The following is a 20,961-nucleotide window of genomic DNA, read 5'->3' as shown; positions in this document are numbered from 1 at the left end:
GAAAAGAAGAATTTCGAAGAATTCTTTGATCTACAAATAAAAAGGCCAATGATTTGTCTGGAACTCTGATCTTAGTCAAATATGCATTTAAATATTTTTTCAAAAAGAATATTTGGTTTTTGTTTTGTTTTGTTTTTTATGACAGGCACACAGTGAGAGAGAGAGAGGTAGAGACACAGGCAGAGGGAGAAGCAGGCTCCATGCACCGGGAGCCTTACGTAGGATTCGATCCCGGGTCTCCAGGATCGCGCCCTGGGCCAAAGGCAGGCGCTAAGAACATTTGGGATTTAAATAAGCACATCGAAAAAGCAAAAAAATGTTGTCTCTTCTGCCCACACACCAATTTGAACAAGAAAAAAACAAGATGAAATACATTATTTGGGTAAAATAAAAACCATATAATTCTAAATTTCAGCTGTTTTGTAAATATTTATAAGGAGTTACTTGAATTCAAATCACTGTTAAGTTTCTTCAGACAAAAAGTCACTATAGTTCTTTGCACACAGTAGACATCGTGTGTGCATGAGTGTATCTCCTTCAGCTAAGTGAAGTCAATTTCTATTTCAAATCTGGTAAGTATAACAGGAAAAGTATGTGAAGTAAAACTTTCTGAATAATGTAAGTATACTTTAGTGGCCCTAAGTTATAAATGGTTCATGATTCACTTGGAAAAGAGAATGGCAAAATAAAATAAACCTTTGCAAAAAAAATAGGCTAAATTTTATATTTTTCAAAGTACAATGATTTTAAGGAAATCATATGGATTTAGAATTTAAGCTTAGGCTACAAACTATCAACACCAAGAATATCATAAGTTATTCTGAACTTACACAAATCCCAGGAATTATTTTCTAAGAATCTAAGATGAAGATTTTGTGTGTTTCCAAGCTTATAAGTGTGCAAAATTCACATTGAAATTTGTGTTTCTTTCTGTTGGAATGATCATAGAGATGTTCCCCAAAATGATTTGATCAAAATCTTTTGAGTCAATAGCCCTATCCCACTAGCACCAAGGATAAAATACTGCTTAGTGAAATGCATTTGGAGTTAAATAAAATCATTTTTTAGTAAATGACACAGTTAATTTAATATTCACTAAGATCCTGATTATAAAACATATTTACAGATACAGTAAAAGTTATGATTTATTTTTAATTTTTTATTGAATGGTTTTTTAAACAGAATTGCAGTAAAGAATGTATACTTGTATTGAATTCCAGCTATTTTGGACAAGATTTATAAAACCACCTTTTATCACAATCTTATCAAATATTCTTTTGCATACTAAACAAGGGTATACTCCCCTTTCTCTTAAAAAAATAACATGTAAAATAAATTTGAACTCTGGCAGAATCAGTGACTCAGGTGAATCACAAGAGAAAAGAATGTGTGCTGTAGGAACTGCCAAAAACAGGAGACCAGAAATTAGGCCTCAATTCCTGAATTTTATGGTGCTCTCACTTGTAAATCACTAAAACCCTTTAAACATAATAGCCTGAGCGAAACTCCTTTTACAACCATTCAGCAAATACCTGTTCGTTCATTCAAGAAATACGTAACTACTCTGTGTTTTGCCTGAAAGCAGACCCGGGATTCTGATTCTGTCGCTGGGGCTGCCATGATGGCCAGCGCGACAGCACAGCCTTGGTCTGAAATAATAATAATGAAAATAATCAGACCCTTCTTTTAAATGTATATGTGTCAATTATATTCATTTTTAGAGATTTATCTAAAAACACTAGTCAGAGAAATCACCCAAATAATATGTGTATGGCCCTATTAAGAAAGCTGAAATCTGTCAAGGGGAAAGGCTCTTTCTTGAGAAAGACTAAAATTCCTGCTCCTCAAACTCTAACACCTCACACACAGAAGACTAGTATTAAATGATGAGGCTTTCAAAATCATTTATAACTTGTGAACTGTCTTCCCTCTGCATTCATGAAAAATCCATGTTTTGAACTTCAGTTAAATAATAACTTGAGATCCTAAAATACCTCAGCTTCCCTACTTTTAAACTAGATTCATTTCATAGAACAAAGTATTTCTCCCATTTTTAAATAATACACACTTCAGTCGATATTTTTTAAAGCAGTAAAATAGTTGATAGTTTTGTTTATAAAGCTTGCTGTACCTTATAATTCTTAAAAAAAAAAAAAAAACTAAACCAAAGTTTCTCAGACCCAACAGAATATACTATATAAACACAGAGGGCATGAGCCGAATGGGTCCATCTCCAGGCGGTACAAACTGTTGTAAATTACTGTCTCTATCCTTCCTCTAATCATGTTACTGTCTACATCTGTATATGTGGTTTCACATTTAATATGCACCAGCACCCTATTAGATTCTTAGAGTAGGACCCTGAGAATAAGTCCTTTAAGAAATCACATAATTATAGTACCAGTTTGAAGTTTTAAACAAGTTTTAAACAAGTTTTAAAGTGTCTAATTTGAAGAAGGCAGATAGAAACAAAAGACTTCCCACAAATACTTATCACCATGTAAAGAAGAATATATCCTTGACATTGAGGTGCCCATCTAGTTTCAGCATTTGTACCTAAGGATTTTTTAAACATATGAAAAGCTCCTAATTTTGAAAAGATAAATTTATAAAAATGTTGAATGCTATTATTGATAGGGTTCAAGTCCAGGCATAGCCTATGAAGTGATCTTGCTACAATAATTGTAACTAGTGTGCTCTGCGATTTAGAAAATCCATGGACTCTGTACAGATTTCTGTTAGCCGTAAGTACAGTTGGCATTATCTCCATGAATCCAGAGGCAAATCTGGGCGTACTTGAGGGGAGTGATGCGCACAGCCACATTGTAGTCCTTCTGAACACCGTGGACATCCACCCATTGATGGCCTGAATAGACTGCAATGATTTTGCGCTTCCAGTTCTTTTTATCTGGCTCTTTCAGACGTAGATAGACCCCAGAACCAGTGGAGCCCGATTCAGCATCACAATATTGATAGAGCAGATCACTGGATTCATCGGACACACTACAAAACCGGTAGACTAACTGGTCAGCCCTATCATGATCAAATCCTGAGAAGTGGATCATTCCCCCAGGCAGCTTCTTGATGGTTGGACTGATTCCTAGTTCCATGTATTTCTTTTTGTGAGCGCGCTTCAACTCCAGAAGAGCATAGTCATAGTCCAAGGCAGCATCCCCCTTCCCTCCTCTAGCCCAGCCTTTGGGGATGTGGGTATTCTTAACCCGGGTCCACTGGAAGGAGGGCCTCCCCTCAGCGACTCTCTGACCCCGACCAGATTCCTTTCTTCTTCTTCCACCCTTGGCTCTCTCCAGATTGTCTTTGGCACCCTCTCGCTGGTCACCACCATTCACTTCTCTCCTGCTCCTCTTAGAACCCCTACGTTTCTTGCCACCACCCTTATTTCTCATCTTCAACAGCCCTACCCTTAGCTTTTTACTCCCTTTGATATAGTCCTTTCCATCATGCACACAGTGGGCAGCTGTTAGAACGTGGCTGGGGGAAATGAGAATGCCACTGCAGCCCGTGGACAGCTTCACAGCTGTATTGAAAGGGAAATTGGTTAAGAACTTTTTGTCCAAGATGCTGAACCTGCTGTCTGTGCCATAGACCTGTCTCTTTCTCCTAACAGATACTCCTTTCATGCTGATATTTTGAGTTGGCTCAAGGACCACATCTTGAATTTTCACTCTGGTCAAGGTTCGGGTGCCATTCTCAAAGACGGTCTCATAGGAAAGAGAATCTTCCAGATCAGAAAGGCTGGGAGCTGGGAGTTCTTTCTGGCATTCAATGCCACACACTCTGTTGAGCACCATCTTAGCATCTGCCTCAAAGGTGGGGCTGGTGAGATGGAAAGTCCTGTCACTGACAACCCTGGGTATTTTTCTCAAGTGCCACATAAAATCCTGTTCCATTTCAGATCCATCAATGAGGGTCCACCCGAGGGTGAAAAACATCCAACAAAATAGCATATTTTCCATTTTGTTCTCCTTTTTCTCCTTTGTCCTTAAAAATATAAAAACAAAGAGAGGCTTTATAATGTTCCCCTTTTAAGTATATTACTTATCCCTTTCATTTAGAAATGTACCATCACCACAAATAGGAGTCCTTATTTGCACTGTACTTAGATTTTACTGAGATTAGATAAAACACCTTGCTCAGTAGGCTCACAGACTTCCAAAATTAGTAAATTGTATTTCACCCAACCTTCCTTCCACCCCTACCCCACCTTCCCCCACCCCCACCTGCCATATCTGCCTCTACTTCCCCAGACAGCCCAACACATGGGAGGGTAAGATGGAGTGGAGAACTGGGGTTCTCTATTGCCTGAGGATTCCTTCCTACGTCTCCTACAACCTTATTTCCAGGTGATTTAGAAAAAAGCCACAGATGTCCCGTACTTTCCCCTACACTTAGCTTTTTAAGAGCAGGGATCATAAATACCTCATTCCTAGAGTATATATAAATGCCTAGTACAGAGCTCAGAAAATGTTCATTATAATACAGTGAATTTCCTTAAACCATGGTTTGCAGACCTGGCTGACCGATGGTGCAATGTACCATGCACTTTTCTTAAAACCAAGTTGTGCCTGGAACTACCACCTAAGCAAAGCAACATACAAAAATGCCTCACAGTAGAACTTTACCATGTATTAAAATTAGCTGTAAGAATTTAAGATCGTGGTTCTGAATTTGCCACTTGGGGAAATATGATCATGATTAAATATAGTCCCCTTTCATATTAGTCTCATCATCTAAGAGCAGTGCTTTTGTTAAATATTTTTTAAGTTGCCAATGTTTAATAAATTATATAATACCTCTTCTATTTACATCTTCTTGCCTTTTTTCCTGCTTCTCTAGGCTCACTAGTATGTAAATCTGTTTCGTAGAATCGATGTTTATCAGTTTTTGCTTTGTGTAGGTAGGGGACAGTGGTAACATTCTTTAGAGCAGCAATTTTGAACTTCCAGGTCGCTACTGTTTGTGAGCTATGCTCCAAGTCATTTTTGACCAATAGCTAAAATATCAAGGCTTATCATATGCTATTCATTTTATAGAAAGCTGGGACAATTCAAGGTCAGATTATTCCTACAGTACCATTACTCTTAATGTTTTCTGATAAGGTTGCTTTTTGTTTGGGGATTTTTTGGGGGGGTTTTGGCATGGAAAAAAAGCTAATGAGAAATCTTAGGAATGGCCCACAACCCATGGCACACCTGCAAGATCCTATGCACTGTCATGAAAAGCAAAAGTTATCTCTGAGGCAGAGTTGAATATGGGCATCTTTTGACATAAGAGAGTTCATCTGGCCATATACAAGTAGAGAAGTTTGTTAACACACTGATAGCATTCTTTTGATAAAACAAAAACATATACTACATGAACCACTTTACTGTTTAAACATGATGTATTCACTGAAACATGACATAATTAATTTGTATCATCATATATTTGGACATATTGAGCAAATTTAGAATAATTTTTTTTAGATTTTATTTATTTATTAATGAGAGATACAGAGAGAGAGAGGCAGAGACAAAGGCAGAGAGAGAAGTAGGCTCCATGCAGGGAGCCCGACGTGGGACTCGATCCTGGGTCTCCAGGATCAGGCCCTGGGCTGAAGGCGGTGCTAAACCATTGAGCCATCTGGGCTGCCCTAGAATAATCTTTACCATGATTTGGCATCAGCAAAATTACATAGAAGTTTTGCAATTTCCATTTTTTTTTATCTACTCATACTTGAAGGCGGAGCAATGGTGATTCTGATTAATATTAGACTGTCTTATTTGCTAAATAGCTTGTAATTTTATTTTGGAGACAGGGCACTCTTCTGTACAGAGTGATGGATATCATCAAAAAATCAATAAAGAACCTAATTCAGAAAAAAATCCACACTCATATCACAATATTTTCTAATCATCACCATGACAAATGTCACTTTATACAAAGCAAGAATTATATTGGTAATGATTTTGTTGAGCTAGTTAGTATTTTGTCATCTCCTATGCAATTTTCACAATGAACTATTTTGTCAGTTTTATTTAACTGAATTATAGTGAAAAAGACTAAAAACTCAGTTAACTATTGAGGCCTTTAAATCATGTTTAAGTGGGTAGTTCTCAAGATGAAAAATTATGTCTTTGCCTAAAATAAAGCTAAAATCATAGTTATTTGCTGCCTCTTAGCCTAACAACAAAGCAAAATGGATTATTTTTTTAATGTGTGTGTATTTGATATATCTACTTGATTCTTAGCAAAATTTCAATCAGGAAAAACTTTTAGTGTAGGCAACAAAATCTATAAAAATCAATTTTATTAATTTAGTTCTTTATGACAACAGCTATCCATTGTGAACTTAATATAAGAATACACTACAGGGCACCTGGGTGGCTTAATCAGCTAAGCATCTGCCTTTGGGTGAGGCCATGATCTTAGGGTCCTGGGATCAAGCCCTACTTCGGGCTCCCTGCTCAATGGAGAGTCTGCTTCTCCCTCTCCCTCTCCTCCTTCCCCCTTGCACTCTCTCCCTCTCTCCCTCTTTCTCTCTTAACCAATAAGAATAAAGAAAAGAGAATTCTTTATTCTCAAATAAAGAGAATTTATTTCTTTATTTCTAATTATTTCTTTATTTGAGAATAAAGAGAATTTATTTCTTTATTTCTAATTATTTCTTTATTTGAGAATAAAGAGAATTTATTTCTTTATTTCTAATTATTTCTTTATTTGAGAATAAAGAGAATTTCTTTATTTGAGAATAAAGAAATAAAATAAAGAAGAAGAAGAATACACCAAAGAGGGGTGCCTGGGTGGCTCAGTCGGTTGGGCGACTGGCTTTTCATTTTGGCTTGTGTTGTGATCTCAGGGTCCTGGGATTGAGTTCTGCAATGGGCTCACCACTCAGTGGGGAGTCTGCTTCTGTCCTTCTCCCTCTCCCTTTGCCCCTGCCCCCACTCTTACACACGCTCTCTCTCTCAAATGAATAAGTAAATCTTAAAAAAATATATACACCAAAGACTGAAAGTCAGCCAAATATCCACGGTGAGAAATACAAAAATCACACCGTACATGTTAAGACGTCATACTAATGATCCGTGGAGTAGTAAATGTGTGAAAGGCATTCCCAGGCAAAACGGAGGATATCTAAATCATGGTACTGTGATATCGTTTCCCCAGTTAGGTTTTTTTTTTTTTCTCACTACTATTTAATTTAGCCTTACAACTAAGACTATTTAGGGATTAGAAAGGCAGAATGCAAATATTATATGGTAATGATCTTTTGCTACACAAATCACTGAACATGAATCTCAAATATAGAAATTCCCTTACTCTTTACCAATAATACATGGACTCTGTGCCATAATTCTCTAGGCAGACTTTTAAGAAAGCCCCGTGTAATGATGAATTTTATGTGTCAACTTGACTAGGCCAAAGAGTACCCAGATATTTGGCCAAACATTATTCTGAGTGCATCTATGAGGGTGTTTCTGGAAGAGAGTAGCATTGGAATTGGTAGATTGACTAATGCCGGCTTCCCTCTTGAACGTGAGTGACCCTCATCTAATCAGTGGAAGGCCTACATAGAATGAAAAAGCTGACCCTACTGTGAGGAAGAGGAAAGTCCTCCTGCCTGCTTTGAGCTGGGACATTGGTTTTTATTTTCCTGCCTTTGGACTCAAAATAGGAACAACTCAAAATAATGTTATTAGTTAACAAAAGTCCATAGTTGTATGGCAAAATAACTCTACCATATTTAAGGATGCCAGGACTGCAGTCCTAGACCTGGCAGCAGTGTCAGCATCACCCAGGATCTTGTTTAAAATGCTAATTCTCAGGGCCCAACCCAGAGCTACTTCCCAAAACTCTCCATAATGGCAGGGAAGGGGATGGGTGGTGGGATTCCCAGCTATCCGTGTTTTGACTATAGCCCTCCAGGTAATTCAGATACTCAGTACAGTTTGAGAACCACTGCCATAGGTAAAGGCCCTGGGGCAGCATCTTGAGCCATAGCCCAGAAGGCAATTTATCCAGGGATAATTGCTTAACCAAGTTCCAAATGACCTCTGCTTCATCTTTGGGTACAAATCTATTCTAAGCTTTGCTCTTTTACTGTGTTAGCAACTGCTAATATCAAATGGTTCAGCTATTAATAAAGAAAAAACATACTTTTATATAAGTAAGTTAATAACACATCTGAAAAGACTCAAATTCAGTAGGCTGGGGGGAAGGGGAAGAATGAGCAAAATGGGTGAGGCGGAGTGGGAGCTATAGGCTTCCAGTCATGGTTAAGTCATGGGAATAAAAGGGACAGATGAGGGAATTCAGTCAATGGTATTATAATAGCGCTGTAGGGTGACCCACTGTAGCGACATGCATGGTGAGCACAGACAATATAACCTACAGAATTGTCAAATCACTATGTTACATGCCTGGAACTAATGTAACATCGCATGTCAACTATACTTCAATTTAAAAAATTCAGTAGGCTTGCATGTAATGCTTCCAACATCTGATGCTACAAATTATGCAAGAGCATGGAGTTGCCAGCCCTGTCTGGAGTCCTTTGAGGGAGCTCTGTTGCTCTGTTACAGTGTACCACAGGAAAAAAAGCTATGCCCACATCTATCCTTGGGCATGGGAAGGGCAGAGCCTTATAATATGACTTCAGAATCACAGTAATAAGAGGACATGAATTTAGTTAGCCTAATTTGGCCTGTAATTTAAAATTGGACAAATGTTTAAGGATACTTCTTTTGGAAAAATCTAAGTTTGCCTTGTGGTAAAATGTCAGTGTAAGGTAAATGATAGCTCTTACCGATAGAGCAATCCATGGTTCAGTGGACACATCTACATGTGCCCATCATCCAAAAAGCACCAACTCATTGATCTAAAGAGACACAGTCCCAATTGGCGGGGCAGCCATAATATTTTGAAAGCTTTAATGTCCCGTGTCTTCCTTCATCCTCCTTTTTCCTGTTTTCCGTCATAATTGTGACCTTCACTGTCACTTTCCAGATGCCTTGGATTTGGGGCTTCAAATTCCAATTTTGGTTAACAAAAGTGAGGTTATGGGTCTCCGCCATGAGTCAGTGTACACACAGTTGATTATAGGTTGGATCATGAGGACAAATGGAGTAGAAAGAAATTAGGGAGGAAGCAAGAATCAGGATTTGTAGAATTCATCTACGAATTACCAATGGAGCAGACTTACTCCACATTTGTACTTGGTCTATATTAATAGAAATAACCACACAAAACTACAAGAGATAACTTACTATTCCTCTGTTTGTTCATGCTTTCTTAGAGGTGTGATTGCTGATAGTATTTAGAATATTGGACCATCTGTACCAGTGTTGTGGTTATGGGTATTGACCGAGGAGTTAAGAACACTTGGACTAAGTCTCCTCTTTACCACTTACTGGGTGAATGAATTTGGACAATTCATTAAGTTTGGTTTCAGCGTCCTCGTCTGCAAAGTGGGGAAAATAGTAATCTCTACCCTAGAACAAAACCGTGGGGATTAAGTAAAATGATATAGCCAGAGAATTATCTCTGAGCCCAGAGCATAGTAAGCAGTCAATAATAGGTCCTTTTATAATTATTATTCTACTTTAATGGGTGAATTAATATCACTTTAAAATAGTTTATTACTTAAGCCAAAGCTATAGCACTTAGTTTTCTAAAACTAAACAAATATTTTTATTTCAGGATAGTTTTAGACACACTCGCAAACTCCCCTTTTCTTTGTTTTGTGATTTTTTTGCTCAAGAACAGCTACATTTTAGAGACTTCCCAATGAATGCTTTCCTAATTACTCACGTCTGTGAATATCTGTGGCTTTGAAATATATTTTTCTCAGAGCTTTTAAACTTAAGTGTGATTAAACATTACCCAGCCACAGAACACTTGAATTGCATTTCCTGTGTCTTATTTATAGCCTGGATCTACATTAGGAATTCTAGAACTGCATCAGGCCTTCAGCCTAAAAAGAAACAGAGTCAATGTCAAAATAATTATTTCAAGGGAGTGGTTTACAGTGAAATAAAAATCTACATTTTCGAGTGAGTCTATTCTAGAGTGTGTAGAACTTTACTATAGCACAACATAATTATAAGACTCAATGCCCCTTCTGTTTTGGGTTTTTTTTTTACCCCAAGAACTGTATAGTTAAGCTTAAGTAGGACAGGTGGACTAATGAAAGATTAGATGATTGTTCACTATACTAAATATTTCAAATGAATTATTTTTCCTTTATATGAAAATAAGAATGCTGACTTACCATAAATATCATGATGTACACCTTAAATATGCATCGTTTATTTTGTCAATTATACTTCAATAAAGCCAGAGAAAAAAAGAAAAGAATTTGCAGGGAAGGAGTTGCTCTCCCTCACCAGGTATTGATTTGTACTTACTCAGGCCTGTCTCTGCATCTGGTCCCTTGCTCTGTATAATTAGGTACTTGTCCAAATTCGTGTGTATACTGCGCTCCCATAGAACATAATTTTACATGAACCTGTCAAAGATTTTGTAGGGGTGGTGTGGGTCAGGGACTGCTCACATCAATGACCTTGGAGAGCCAACACCTACTTCTACCTAATGTGTATGTTATGACACAGAAACTGTTGCATAGCCACTTTTAATAACACACCTGTGTTTTATTTAGCCTTTTATGTTTCCAGCCATCTGCCCCTCCCGACAACTCCCACATGCACACACTACATACATGCAGAAATATGCACAGCTGCCTTCACTTCTGCTCCACTTTCGTCTTCCACCCGCCCGCGAAAGATTGACACACAACAGGTAGACACCAGGGCCTGGCCCAGATACTCTCCATCCTGAAGGCAGGAGTGCTGGTTTAGGCAAACAGCCACAGTGGGAGAGGAGGAGCATTAACAGGGAGAGTAAGCAGGTGTGCAATGGGCATCACATGCATTCGGTTGCAGAGGTCACTTGCAGGAGCTTTAATAGTCACCCTCACACAAGGGGCGCTGATGTGGGGGAGAATGGGTATTTTGCAAAGTCTAATTCCCCTTGAGGCCCTCACCTAATGTCAGTCACTGACTGGAGAGCTGCCTGGAGACAGCGGTTCGGTTACCCTGTGTCTGGAAGCATGGTGAGGAGAAAGCAGCAGTGTCAGTGATTATAACAGAAGGCGTTTCAGTGATGACGGAGGCAGCGGGCTTTGCGGGCATATGATCTCATGAGGGTTACTAACCTCTCCCAGCAGGATTTCCAACACTGGTTAAACACGAATAGTATTTTAGAGTATTTCTGAGAGAAACGAATATGCTGTATCTTAGGGCACAGCAAGCACCCACAAATGACAGCAATCATTATTAATATCAAACAAAAGGAATCAAAACATAGGTAGATATTTAGAAGGGATCTCAAACATCTCTAACGGCCATGCACCTCATTGTGGCAAGCCCAATAATGGCTCCCGAAGAAAGCCCCATCTGAATCTCCGGCACCTGTGAATATGTTCTTTCCAGGGTAAGGGAGACTGCACGTGTGCTTTAGTGAATTCTTACAAGAGGAGATTAGCTGGGATTATCCAGGTGAGGCCCATGCAATCACTGGTATCCTTATATGAAGGAGGGTCATTGTAGGCGGCCTCTAGAGCCTGCAGAGGGCAAGGAAACAAATTCTCTCCTCAAATTCCCAGAAGGAATGCAATCCCGTGGACCCTCTTGACACTTCTGGATTCCAGAACTGTGAGATAACATGTTGTTTTAAATCTCTATGCTTTTGATCATTTTTACAGCAGCAGCAGCAGATACATTAAGAGCCTAGTTTTTACAACTGTCTGCCCTGGATGTTTAGAAAGGCAGAACAGTAGGGAGTGACATAAAGTGGAAAAGAAAGTTTGGTTCAGACACTTTGACATAAAGGAAGATTTTCATTTTAAGGAAAATTAAACAGTCATGCAGTTTTCCAACTAAAAAGAGAAGATCAAGTTAAAACCTTTTGGTGGCGTGGAGCAATATTGCCAGAGACAAGAACTAGAACGGGGTAGATAAATGTGTTTATTCAACATACACATACTGAGTTCTATGTTATGCACCATTTCAGAGTTTCTTTCCTTAAGAACCTCTGCTGATAGGGGCGTCTGGGTGGTTCAGTCGGTTAAGCATCTGCCTTTGGCTCAGGTCAGGATCCCGCCATCCTGGAATCAAGCCTGTAATCCAGCTCCCTGCTCTGCGGGGAGTCTGCTTCTCCCTCTCCCTCTGCCCCTCTCCCCTCTGCTCGTTCTCTCCCTCTCCCTCTCTCTCTCCCCTCTTTCTTCCTCTCACTTTCTCTCCCTCAAATAAATAAATAAAATCTTTAAAAATATAAATTAAATTAAGAAAGAACCTCTGTGATAATCCTCCCAACCTGTGGAGCTGGAGTGGAACACGTCCAACATACCTCTCAGCTCTAAAGTCTCAGACTAAGGGATGCTTGGGTGGCTCAGGGGTCAAGTGGCTCAGGGCATGATCCTAGGGTCCTAGGATTGAGTCCCGCACTGGGCTCCCCGCAAGGAGCTGGCTTCTTCATCTACCTATGTCTCTGCCTCTCTCTGTGTGTCTCTCATGAATAAATACAATGTTTAAAAAAAATTTTAAGTCTGGGCAGCCCCAGTGGCTCAGTGGTTTAGTGCTGCCTTCAGCCCAGGGTGTGATCCTGGAGACCTGGGATCGAGTCCCACATCGGGCTCCCTGCATGGAGCCTGCTTCTCCCTCTGCCTGTGTCTCTGCCTCTATTTCTCTCTCTGTGTCTCAGGAATAAATAAATAAAATCTTTAAAAAAAATTTAAGTCTCAGACTAAGCCACAAATGAGAAAACACAAGTAACTTACCCATCAGTGATCCTCAAGAAGCTTAAAAGCACTGATCGCTGGAGCAACCTGCCTGCTGTCTGTACTGCCACCACTAGATGGCAGGGCTGGCCTGCTGATAGCAAATCTGAAGTCGCGTTTAAATTGTTTACATTCCCTGAGCTATGATACAGAATTTATTTTTAAAGCATGTAAGATTCAACAGGGGGATACATCCCACTGGCTAATAATATACTAAATGGTCGTTACATATGGAATTTATCACATTTAGAAAGCCCATCTACGGGCTACAAAGCCTATCCTGATGAACTGAAGGCTGATGATGCTGTCTACAGCCAGACAATTTTCTGGCAGGTGGGTTTTCCAAAAACCATTGTAGTGCCAACACACTTCCACTCTGACCTACAGCACTGCTAAATAGTCCCCGAAATGTGCTGCAAGGCCTTTCAACACAAAGGAAAATCTTCAACTTGCCAAATATTCCACATATGTTTATCAAATACTTTATAATCCATTACCAGAGGATAAGCTGTCCACTGACTCAATGCTGAAAAGAAACGGCAAGAAAGTTCATTGTCAATGTGCCAATTTCTTTTCAAAATACCATACCATAGCACTATTTTCAAGTTTAGTTTCAGGAATGGAGACAAAGTAATGTCTGCTTTAAAAATTTGGCAGTACTTGAGGGTAGGAAGATGGTAAAGTTACACAGTTGATTATTTTACAGTAACCCACAACTTCTGTTTCTCATCACAATAAAAAATAAAACCCCCTTTGTTTTTTAGCTCTTTTTCCAGGGCATGGACATTTCAATTTATGCAATGGATATGCTGTGTGTAAATCAACTTTGGGGTGAAAGCCCCAAGGGAACCTTGTACTGACTCTCTCATCCACTGAGATAGGAAGCACGCAGCATATGGCTCCTGACTTATTTTATATCTTGCAAGTTGGCCTTTCAGAGCCAAGAATATATATGAATGTATTAGGCTGGCTACTCTGCAGGCTTTAAAGCATCTGAGGATCACAATGTTGTTGGCCAATTGTGTATCAGTTTAACTTATTTGAAGCTTTTGGGGAAAAAATGGGGTTAAGTGAAGTTATAACTTTTCTCCCACTAATTTGACTGTGCTGTTTCCCAACCTCTCATCTCAGATTTCTCATCTGCAAAGTTAACTCAACGCCAGCTGAGGTGGCTTCAGCCTCCAGAATTCCAAGTCTGATTCTATTGTTAAAATGCAATATGCTGGCCTTGGATATTTGAGCGCTGGGCAGAGAAAGATAAATAATTTACTTGATAGGGTATATTAACTCACATTAGCAATTGTTTATCTTAACATATAATGTGCACAACCTATGTGCCAAGCACTAAGCTAAACAATCTCACATTTAAAAACATGAAAAAGGGAACTCTGGGTGGCTCAGTGGTTGAGCAGTCTGCCTTTAGCTCAGGGCGTGATCCTGGAGTCCCAGGATCGAGTCCCACGTCAGGCTCCATGCATGGAGCCTGCTTCTCCCTCTGCCTATGTCTCTGCCTCTCTCTGTGTGTGTCTCTCATGAATAAATAAATAAAATCTTAAAAAAAAAACACGAAAAAGATTCTTAAGAATGTACAGGTTTGAGTTGTCTGCAAGAAAATATGGGCCGAGTATCCATGCTCAACCTCCTCTCACACTAAAGGGGTTCCTCTAATATTTCCTAATATAAATGAAATTCCATATACTTGGCCACTACTTTCAAGCCTCGATGTCTTATTTGGCTGGAACTTGAACATTCTCTCTTCTAAATTATAAACCAGATTCTAAGCATAGCATAATTCTCCAGGATTATAGGACTCTTATAATCCGCTGTAGAGAGGAGTGTATGGGGATAAAATGAGAATTAATTTTAGAAGTGAGCAGTGTTAATAAAAGGGGAGGAAATACCTAGATAGGACAAGCAGCTTCTTTTCAAATCAGTGACAGTGTAAAAAGGTCAAAGGAAGCTGGTGGGAGTGTTTCTACAACTTTTCAAAAAACTTTTTTATTGTGGAAAATTTCCCAACTGCACAAAAGGAGAGGGAAAAGTTAAAAAGAAAAAAGAAGTAGAGAAAATAATACAACCCCATGTGCCCATCACCCAGCTTCAACAATGACCAATACTTGGCCAATCTTGCTTTGTCTATCTACCCCGCCCCCGCCCCTGCCTTTTTTGGGGGGGATTTTTAAAGCAAGTACAAGACTTTTCCATTTCATGTCACCTTCTCATTTTAAAAATGTTTTTCACTGCTCCTTTTGCTGACCTGTGCAGCCAAGTTGATGAAAGACAGACAGACAAAAAAGTCTGAGACAGACAATTGTTCCTAGCTTTCATAGTAACCCTGCCAACGAGGCTTTCCACCGGAGTAGACTTTCCAAGAACGTTTTTAACACCTCTTTCAAATGGCATCTGTTAATAATCATAAAAATCAAGAGGGTCCCCTCTGGTACTGCTGAAGTAGAAAGAATTCCATTTATAGTCCAATGCAAACACCGTTACTGTTCACATTAAACTGCGCCGAGGCGGGCACACACACTTGCCTACTGGGAGGGTGGTTTCTTTGAGGTCTCTAAGTGCTAAGTTGGAGCCCTACTTCGGAGCCCTGCAGAGCAGCTCCACTCGGGCGGGTCTGCCTTTCTCGGGAAACTTCCAGATTCTTGGGTCTTGCCCTGTCCGGGGTGGGGGGTGGGGTGGGGGGGCGCTGCGTCCTTACCTGCGAAGCCTGTTGGGTGCTCGGGCGCTGCCCAGCTGGGATCCAAGGCCCCCGGGCGGTGCCGGCGCGGGCGGGGCGGCCGGGCTGCAGCCACGAGCCTCGCGGACCCGCAGCACCGCCGGCGGCTCGTGGCGGAGACTGCGGAGGAGGCCGGAGCCGAGCTGCGCGCCGCGGGGGAGATGGGAGGGGAAAGGGGGCGATGACGCCGGGCGGACGCGGGGCGGGGGGGCGAAGGAGGGAAGGAGGGGGCTCGCGGAGCGGAGGGGCGGCGTGGGGGATGGGGGGTCCTCGGACGAGCGGAGCAGACCTCACGCCCCAGCATCTCCGTCCCCAGGGGGGAAATAACGAAGCACTGGGAAAAGTCCCCGAGTCGATTCACCAGAGATGTGCGTCCCCGTGACAGCGTGCATCCTCAGGAGGGGGCTTGAGAGTTGGGGAGGAGGGGTGACGGGAGCATGTGGGGATGTTCACTGGGTGCCCCCCACCCCCCAGTCTAGACCCCAGCCGTCTAGAAGAACCAGGGCTGCTTCCCCAACCCCATCCCAAGCTGTCTCTGTCGGGCATCTCGCTTCCAGGGCCGCCCCCCCCGCACGGGCCCATCCGACCAGAGCCCACGCGCGGGGCGCGGGCTGCCTCTGGGCCCAAGTCCCCGCGGGCGCCCACGGGTCCCCCCAGCATCCTGGGCCGCCGCCAGGGGGAGAGCGTCGCTTTCCGTCCGCCCCAGGGCTACTTGGCCTTTTCTGTAAGAGTTCCTGATGCTCGCCCCGCTCTGTCCCACCAGCACGCTACCCTCCCTTGTCCTTTCTCACTCTCGCCCCTTCGGAGTGGCCGCTACGTGCAGATCACTGATGCAACGTCCCCTGAGCTGCTACCGGGCGGCAGGTCTGCGGCAAGATGCACCCATAACAAGTACAAAAACTGGGTCCTGGACCTCAAAGAAGGGAGGTCAAATGAAGTGCACGGGTATTTAGAACACAAGGTCTTCGCATATTCCAGAACACTTGGCTCATTATGGCTCATTATGCGTTTCTCAAGTTTCTATGTTTGTTTTTTTTTTAACAAAAGGCGAACAGAATATACATATAATTTTGTTTGCTGGTTTTTTTCACTTACCATTTTTGTATATGCACTTACGCATATAATGAAACTATTAATAATTTTTATCTGGTATAAAATAATTCTTTCTGAAGCTCTCTGTCTCACTGTTTAGGTCATAACCTTCATAGGCATCTTTGAATCCCCGCCCTCTGCCACAGAACCTGGGATATGATAGGTGTTGATTATGTATTCAACTAAGCAAGTTTGCCAGTGAAACGGAGTGTGGTGTAGCCCTAAAGAAAGCCTAGAACTCAGAGTGGAAAGTCCTCTCTCACACTAAGTATCTGTGCGCTGGGCCTTATTTTCTTCAGCTATACATCAAGAAGATTGAGCTGGGGGTCCCTGAGGTCTGCAGTCTGCGCTTCTCATTAGGGGATTCCAACACTGCATAAACCCAAGAGGATTGACTGCAGGCCCAGGTCTGATTCCTTGAATTCAGTCATCATCCCAGGTAAAACTGACTCCAAGTGCTCTCCAAAAGTCCTCTTTTCCACACACGCCCCCCCCCCCCCCAGGGTACTGAGATACAATTGACATATGTAGGTTTAAGGCATGCAGTGTGATGGTTTGTTACACACATACATTGCAAAATATTTACCACCATAAGGTTAGTTACCACATCCTTCACTCCACCTCACTGTCATTTTTAAATTGTTATGGTGAGAACATTAAAGCTTTATTCTCATAGTAACTTTCAAAATTACAATATTGTTAACTATAGTCACTGTGCTGTCCACTAGATCCCTGAAACTTACCCATTTTTAAAAATTTTTTAAAGATTTTATTTATTTATGATAGAGAGACAGAGACAGAGACACAGGCAGAGGGAGAGGCAGGCTCCATGCCAGGAGCCCGACGTGAGACTCGATCCTGGGGATCCAGGATCGCGCCCTGGGCCAAAGACAGGCGCTAAACCGCTGAGCCACCCAGGAATCCCCACTTATCCATTTTATAACTGAAGATTTGTACCCTTTGACCAACATCTCCCCATATTCCCCCACCCTTTGGCAACTACGCCATTCTACTCTGTTTGTATGAATTCGATGTTTTTAGATTCTGATGCCCTCAAGTCTACCCATGTTGTCTCAAATGGCAGGATTTCTTGTTTACAGCTGAATAATAGTCCATTAAATATGTAAGCATATACAATTTTTATGTATATTTATATATACATAAAACCTTTTCTTTATCCATTCATCTGTCAAAGGACAGTTGGGTTGTTTCCATGCCTTGGCTACTGGGAATAATGCTGCAATGAATATGAGTGTGCAGATAATCTCTTTTAAATAGACCTAGAGTAGAATCACTGGATCATATGGTAGCTCCATTTTTAATTTTTTGAGGACTTCCATACTGTTTTCCAGAGTAACTGCACCAATTTGCCTTCCTACCATCAGTGAACTAGGATTCCCTATTCTCCATATCATCCCCAGTATTAGTTATCTTGTTTCTTTTTGATAACAGCCATTCTAATGGGTGTGAGATGATATTTATTTCATGTGGTTTTGATTGCGTTCCTCTGATAATTAGTGATACTGAATTCATTTTCACATACATTTTCTATCTTTTTGGGAAAATGTCCTTTCAAGTCCACTACCTATTTTTCAATCAAATTATTTGGGGTATTTTGCTATTGGATTGTATGAGCTCCTTATACATTTTGGATGTTAACCCCTTATCAGATACATGGCTTGCAAATATTTTCTCCCATTCAATAGGTTGCCTTTTTTCCCTAAGATTTTATTTATTTATTTGAGAGAGAGATAGGGATAGCAAGAGAGAGCACAAGCCAGGGGCAGGGAGAGGGAGAAGTGGGTACCCTGCTGGGCAAGGATCCCACCCCATGCCAGACTGGATCCCAGGACACTGGGATCATGACCTGAGCAGAAGGCAGACACTTAACCAACTGAGCCACCCAGATGTCCCAATTGGTTGCCTTTTCATTCTGCTAATAGTTTCCTTTGCTGTGCAGAAACATTTAGTTGGATGTTGTTCTACTTATTATTTTTGGTTTTATTGCTAGTACTTTTGGTGTCAAATCTGAAAAATGTTAAGGAGCATTTTGCCTGTGTTTTCTTCTAGGATTTTTATGGTTTCAAAGTTTACTTTTAAGTCCTGACCCCCTTTTGATTTAATTTTTGTGTGTGATGTAAGATAAGGGATATCCAGTTTTCCTAACACCATTGCTTGAAAAGACCATTCTTTCTTGAGTATTCTTGGCTTCCTTGTTAAATACTAATTGACTGTATAAATTTTTATTTATTTATTATTTATTTATTTATTTATTTATTTATTTATTTCTGGGCTCTCGATTCTGTTCCATTGATAATTATATGTTTTTTTTTAATTTTTATTTATTTATGATAGTCACAGAGAGAGAGAGAGAGAGAGAGAGAGAGAGAGAGGCAGAGACACAGGCAGAGGGAGAAGCAGGCTCCATGCACCGGGAGCCCGACGTGGGATTCGATCCCGGGTCTCCGGGATCCCGCCCTGAGCCAAAGGCAGGCGCTAAACCGCTGCGCCACCCAGGGATCCCTATATCTGTTTTTATGCTAGTACCATACTGTTTTGATTACTATAGCTTTGTATTATAGTTTGAAATCAGGAAGTGTGATATCTCCAGCCCTGTTCTTCCAGACTACTTTGGCTATTTGCTTTGGTTGAATTTTGGTAGTCTTTGGTTTTTTGTGGTTTCATAAGAATTTTAGGATTTTGTTTCTATTTCTGTGAGAAATGGCCTTGAAAACATCATATGAACTACATCGAATCTATAGATGCCTTTAGGTACTATGGACATTTTAACAATATTAACTTCTCTGATCCATGAACACAAGATATCATCTCATTTATTTTTATCTTAGTTTTCTTTCCTCAATGTTTTATAGTTTTTGGTATATAGATATTTAACCTGATTGGTTACATTTATACCTAAGTATTTTATTGCTTTTGTTATTGTAAATGGAATTATTTTGTTTTCAGATACTTTGTTAGTCTTTAGAAATGCAACTGATTTGTGTACGTTGATTTTTTTTTTTATTCATTTGTTTCAAGTTTTTATTTAAGTTCTAGTTAACATATAGGGTATATTGGTTTCAGGAGTAGAATTTAGTGATTCATCACAAGTGCCCTCCTTAATCCCCATCGCCCATCTTGTCCATCCCTTACCCACCTCCCATCCATCAATCCTTAGTTTGCTCTCTATTGTACTTTGTGTATCCTGAAACTTCACTGACTTGCTCTATTAGGTCTAATAGTTTTTTGGTGGAGTCTTTAGGGTTTTTTATATACAAAATTATGTCATTAGCACACAGAGACCATTTTACTTCTTCCTTTCTGATTTAGGTGCTTTTATAATTTTTTTCTTGTTTAATTGCTCAGTCTGAAATGTCCAGTAATATGATGAATAGTGTGGTGAGAGTAGACATCCTTGTCTTGTTTCTGATCTTAGAGGGAAAATTTTCTACCCCTGAGTATGATGTCAGCTATGGGCCTGTCATATATGACCTTTTATTATATTGAGGTGTATTCATTCTATAAGCAATTTTTAAAGAATTTTTATCAGGAAAGAATGTTGAATTTTGGTAAATGCTTTTTCTGCATCTACTGAAAAGATCATTTGATTTTTGTCTTTCATTCTATTAATGTGGTATATCACACATTTATTGATATGCATATATTGAACCATCCTTGCCTTATCAGGATAAATCCCGCTTGAATATGGTGTATGATCCTTTTACTGTGATGTTGAGGGGTGCCTGGATGGCTCAACTGGCTCAACTTGATTTCAGCTCAGGTCATGATCTTCAGATCATGGGATCAAGTCCTCAGTAGGGCTCTGGGTTCATCAGGGAGTCTACTTGGGATTCTCTCTCTCCCTCTCCATTTAACCCTCTCCCTCCTATTTCTCTAAAATGAATGAATAAAATCTTTTTAAAAAAAACAATGTGATGTTGAATTCAGTTTGCTAGTTGTTTTTTCTTCTAGAAGTTTTTCATGTATATTCATTAGAGATCATCCTCTGTAGTTTTCCTATAGTATCCTTGTCTGGCTTTGGTATGGGGTGATGTTAGCCTTGGAAAACAAATTTGAGAGTATTCCCTCTCTTCAGTGGTTTTGAAGAGTTTGAGAAGAATTGACATTAATTCTTTTTTTACATGTTTGGTAAAATTCACCTATGAAGCCATCTGGTCCTAGGTTTCTTTTGTTAGGAAGATTTTAATTACTGATTCAGTCTTCTTACTTGTTATTTGTTTGTTCAGATTTTCTATTTCCTCATGATTCAGACTTGGTAGGCTGTATTTTCTAGGGATTTATCATT

General features: G+C 40.4%; 1 protein-coding gene and 1 long non-coding RNA gene across 5 annotated transcripts in view; both read right to left on the bottom strand.

The window, feature by feature from the left end:
• LOC112658663 (uncharacterized) overlaps positions 1–16,510 on the bottom strand; it is a 28,008-nt gene extending 11,498 nt beyond the window's left edge. The window contains exon 1 of the long non-coding RNA XR_003135873.3: positions 16,355–16,510. This is a non-coding gene — a long non-coding RNA (uncharacterized LOC112658663). The remainder of the gene's footprint in view (positions 1–16,354) is intronic.
• Positions 1,139–15,681, bottom strand: PRSS35 (serine protease 35). 4 transcript variants are annotated; one of them, XM_049092322.1, is made up of 3 exons: positions 11,045–11,311; positions 10,410–10,835; positions 1,139–4,002 (listed from the first exon to the last, which is right to left on the bottom strand). In XM_049092322.1, exons 2-3 carry the CDS (start codon positions 10,487–10,489, stop codon positions 2,739–2,741), a joined length of 1,344 nt encoding a protein of 447 aa, XP_048948279.1. In that variant the 5' UTR covers positions 10,490–10,835; positions 11,045–11,311; the 3' UTR covers positions 1,139–2,738. The 4 variants fall into 4 exon arrangements, with proteins under 4 accessions (XP_048948279.1, XP_048948278.1, XP_025300497.3 ...); XM_049092321.1 differs by lacking the exon at positions 11,045–11,311 and having other exon boundaries at positions 10,410–10,510; positions 10,721–10,854; XM_025444712.3 differs by lacking the exons at positions 10,410–10,835; positions 11,045–11,311 and adding an exon at positions 15,546–15,681.
• Positions 16,511–20,961: the final 4,451 nt, after the last annotated feature.

This window comes from Canis lupus, chromosome 12, assembly GCF_003254725.2.
Source record: "Canis lupus dingo isolate Sandy chromosome 12, ASM325472v2, whole genome shotgun sequence".
NCBI lineage: Eukaryota > Metazoa > Chordata > Mammalia > Carnivora > Canidae > Canis > Canis lupus.
The sequence above is the reverse complement of the archived record's forward strand: the minus strand, read 5'-3'. Positions and strand labels throughout refer to the sequence as shown.

Coding starts and splice junctions, on each gene's coding strand:
- PRSS35 (XM_049092322.1), bottom strand. CDS start 10,489: ATGGGAGCGCAGTATACACACGAATTTGGACAAGTACCTAATTATACA. Junction 4,003..10,409: donor AGATGCAGAGACAGGCCTGA/GTAAGTACAAAT, acceptor TATATTTTTAAG/GACAAAGGAGAAAAAGGAGA.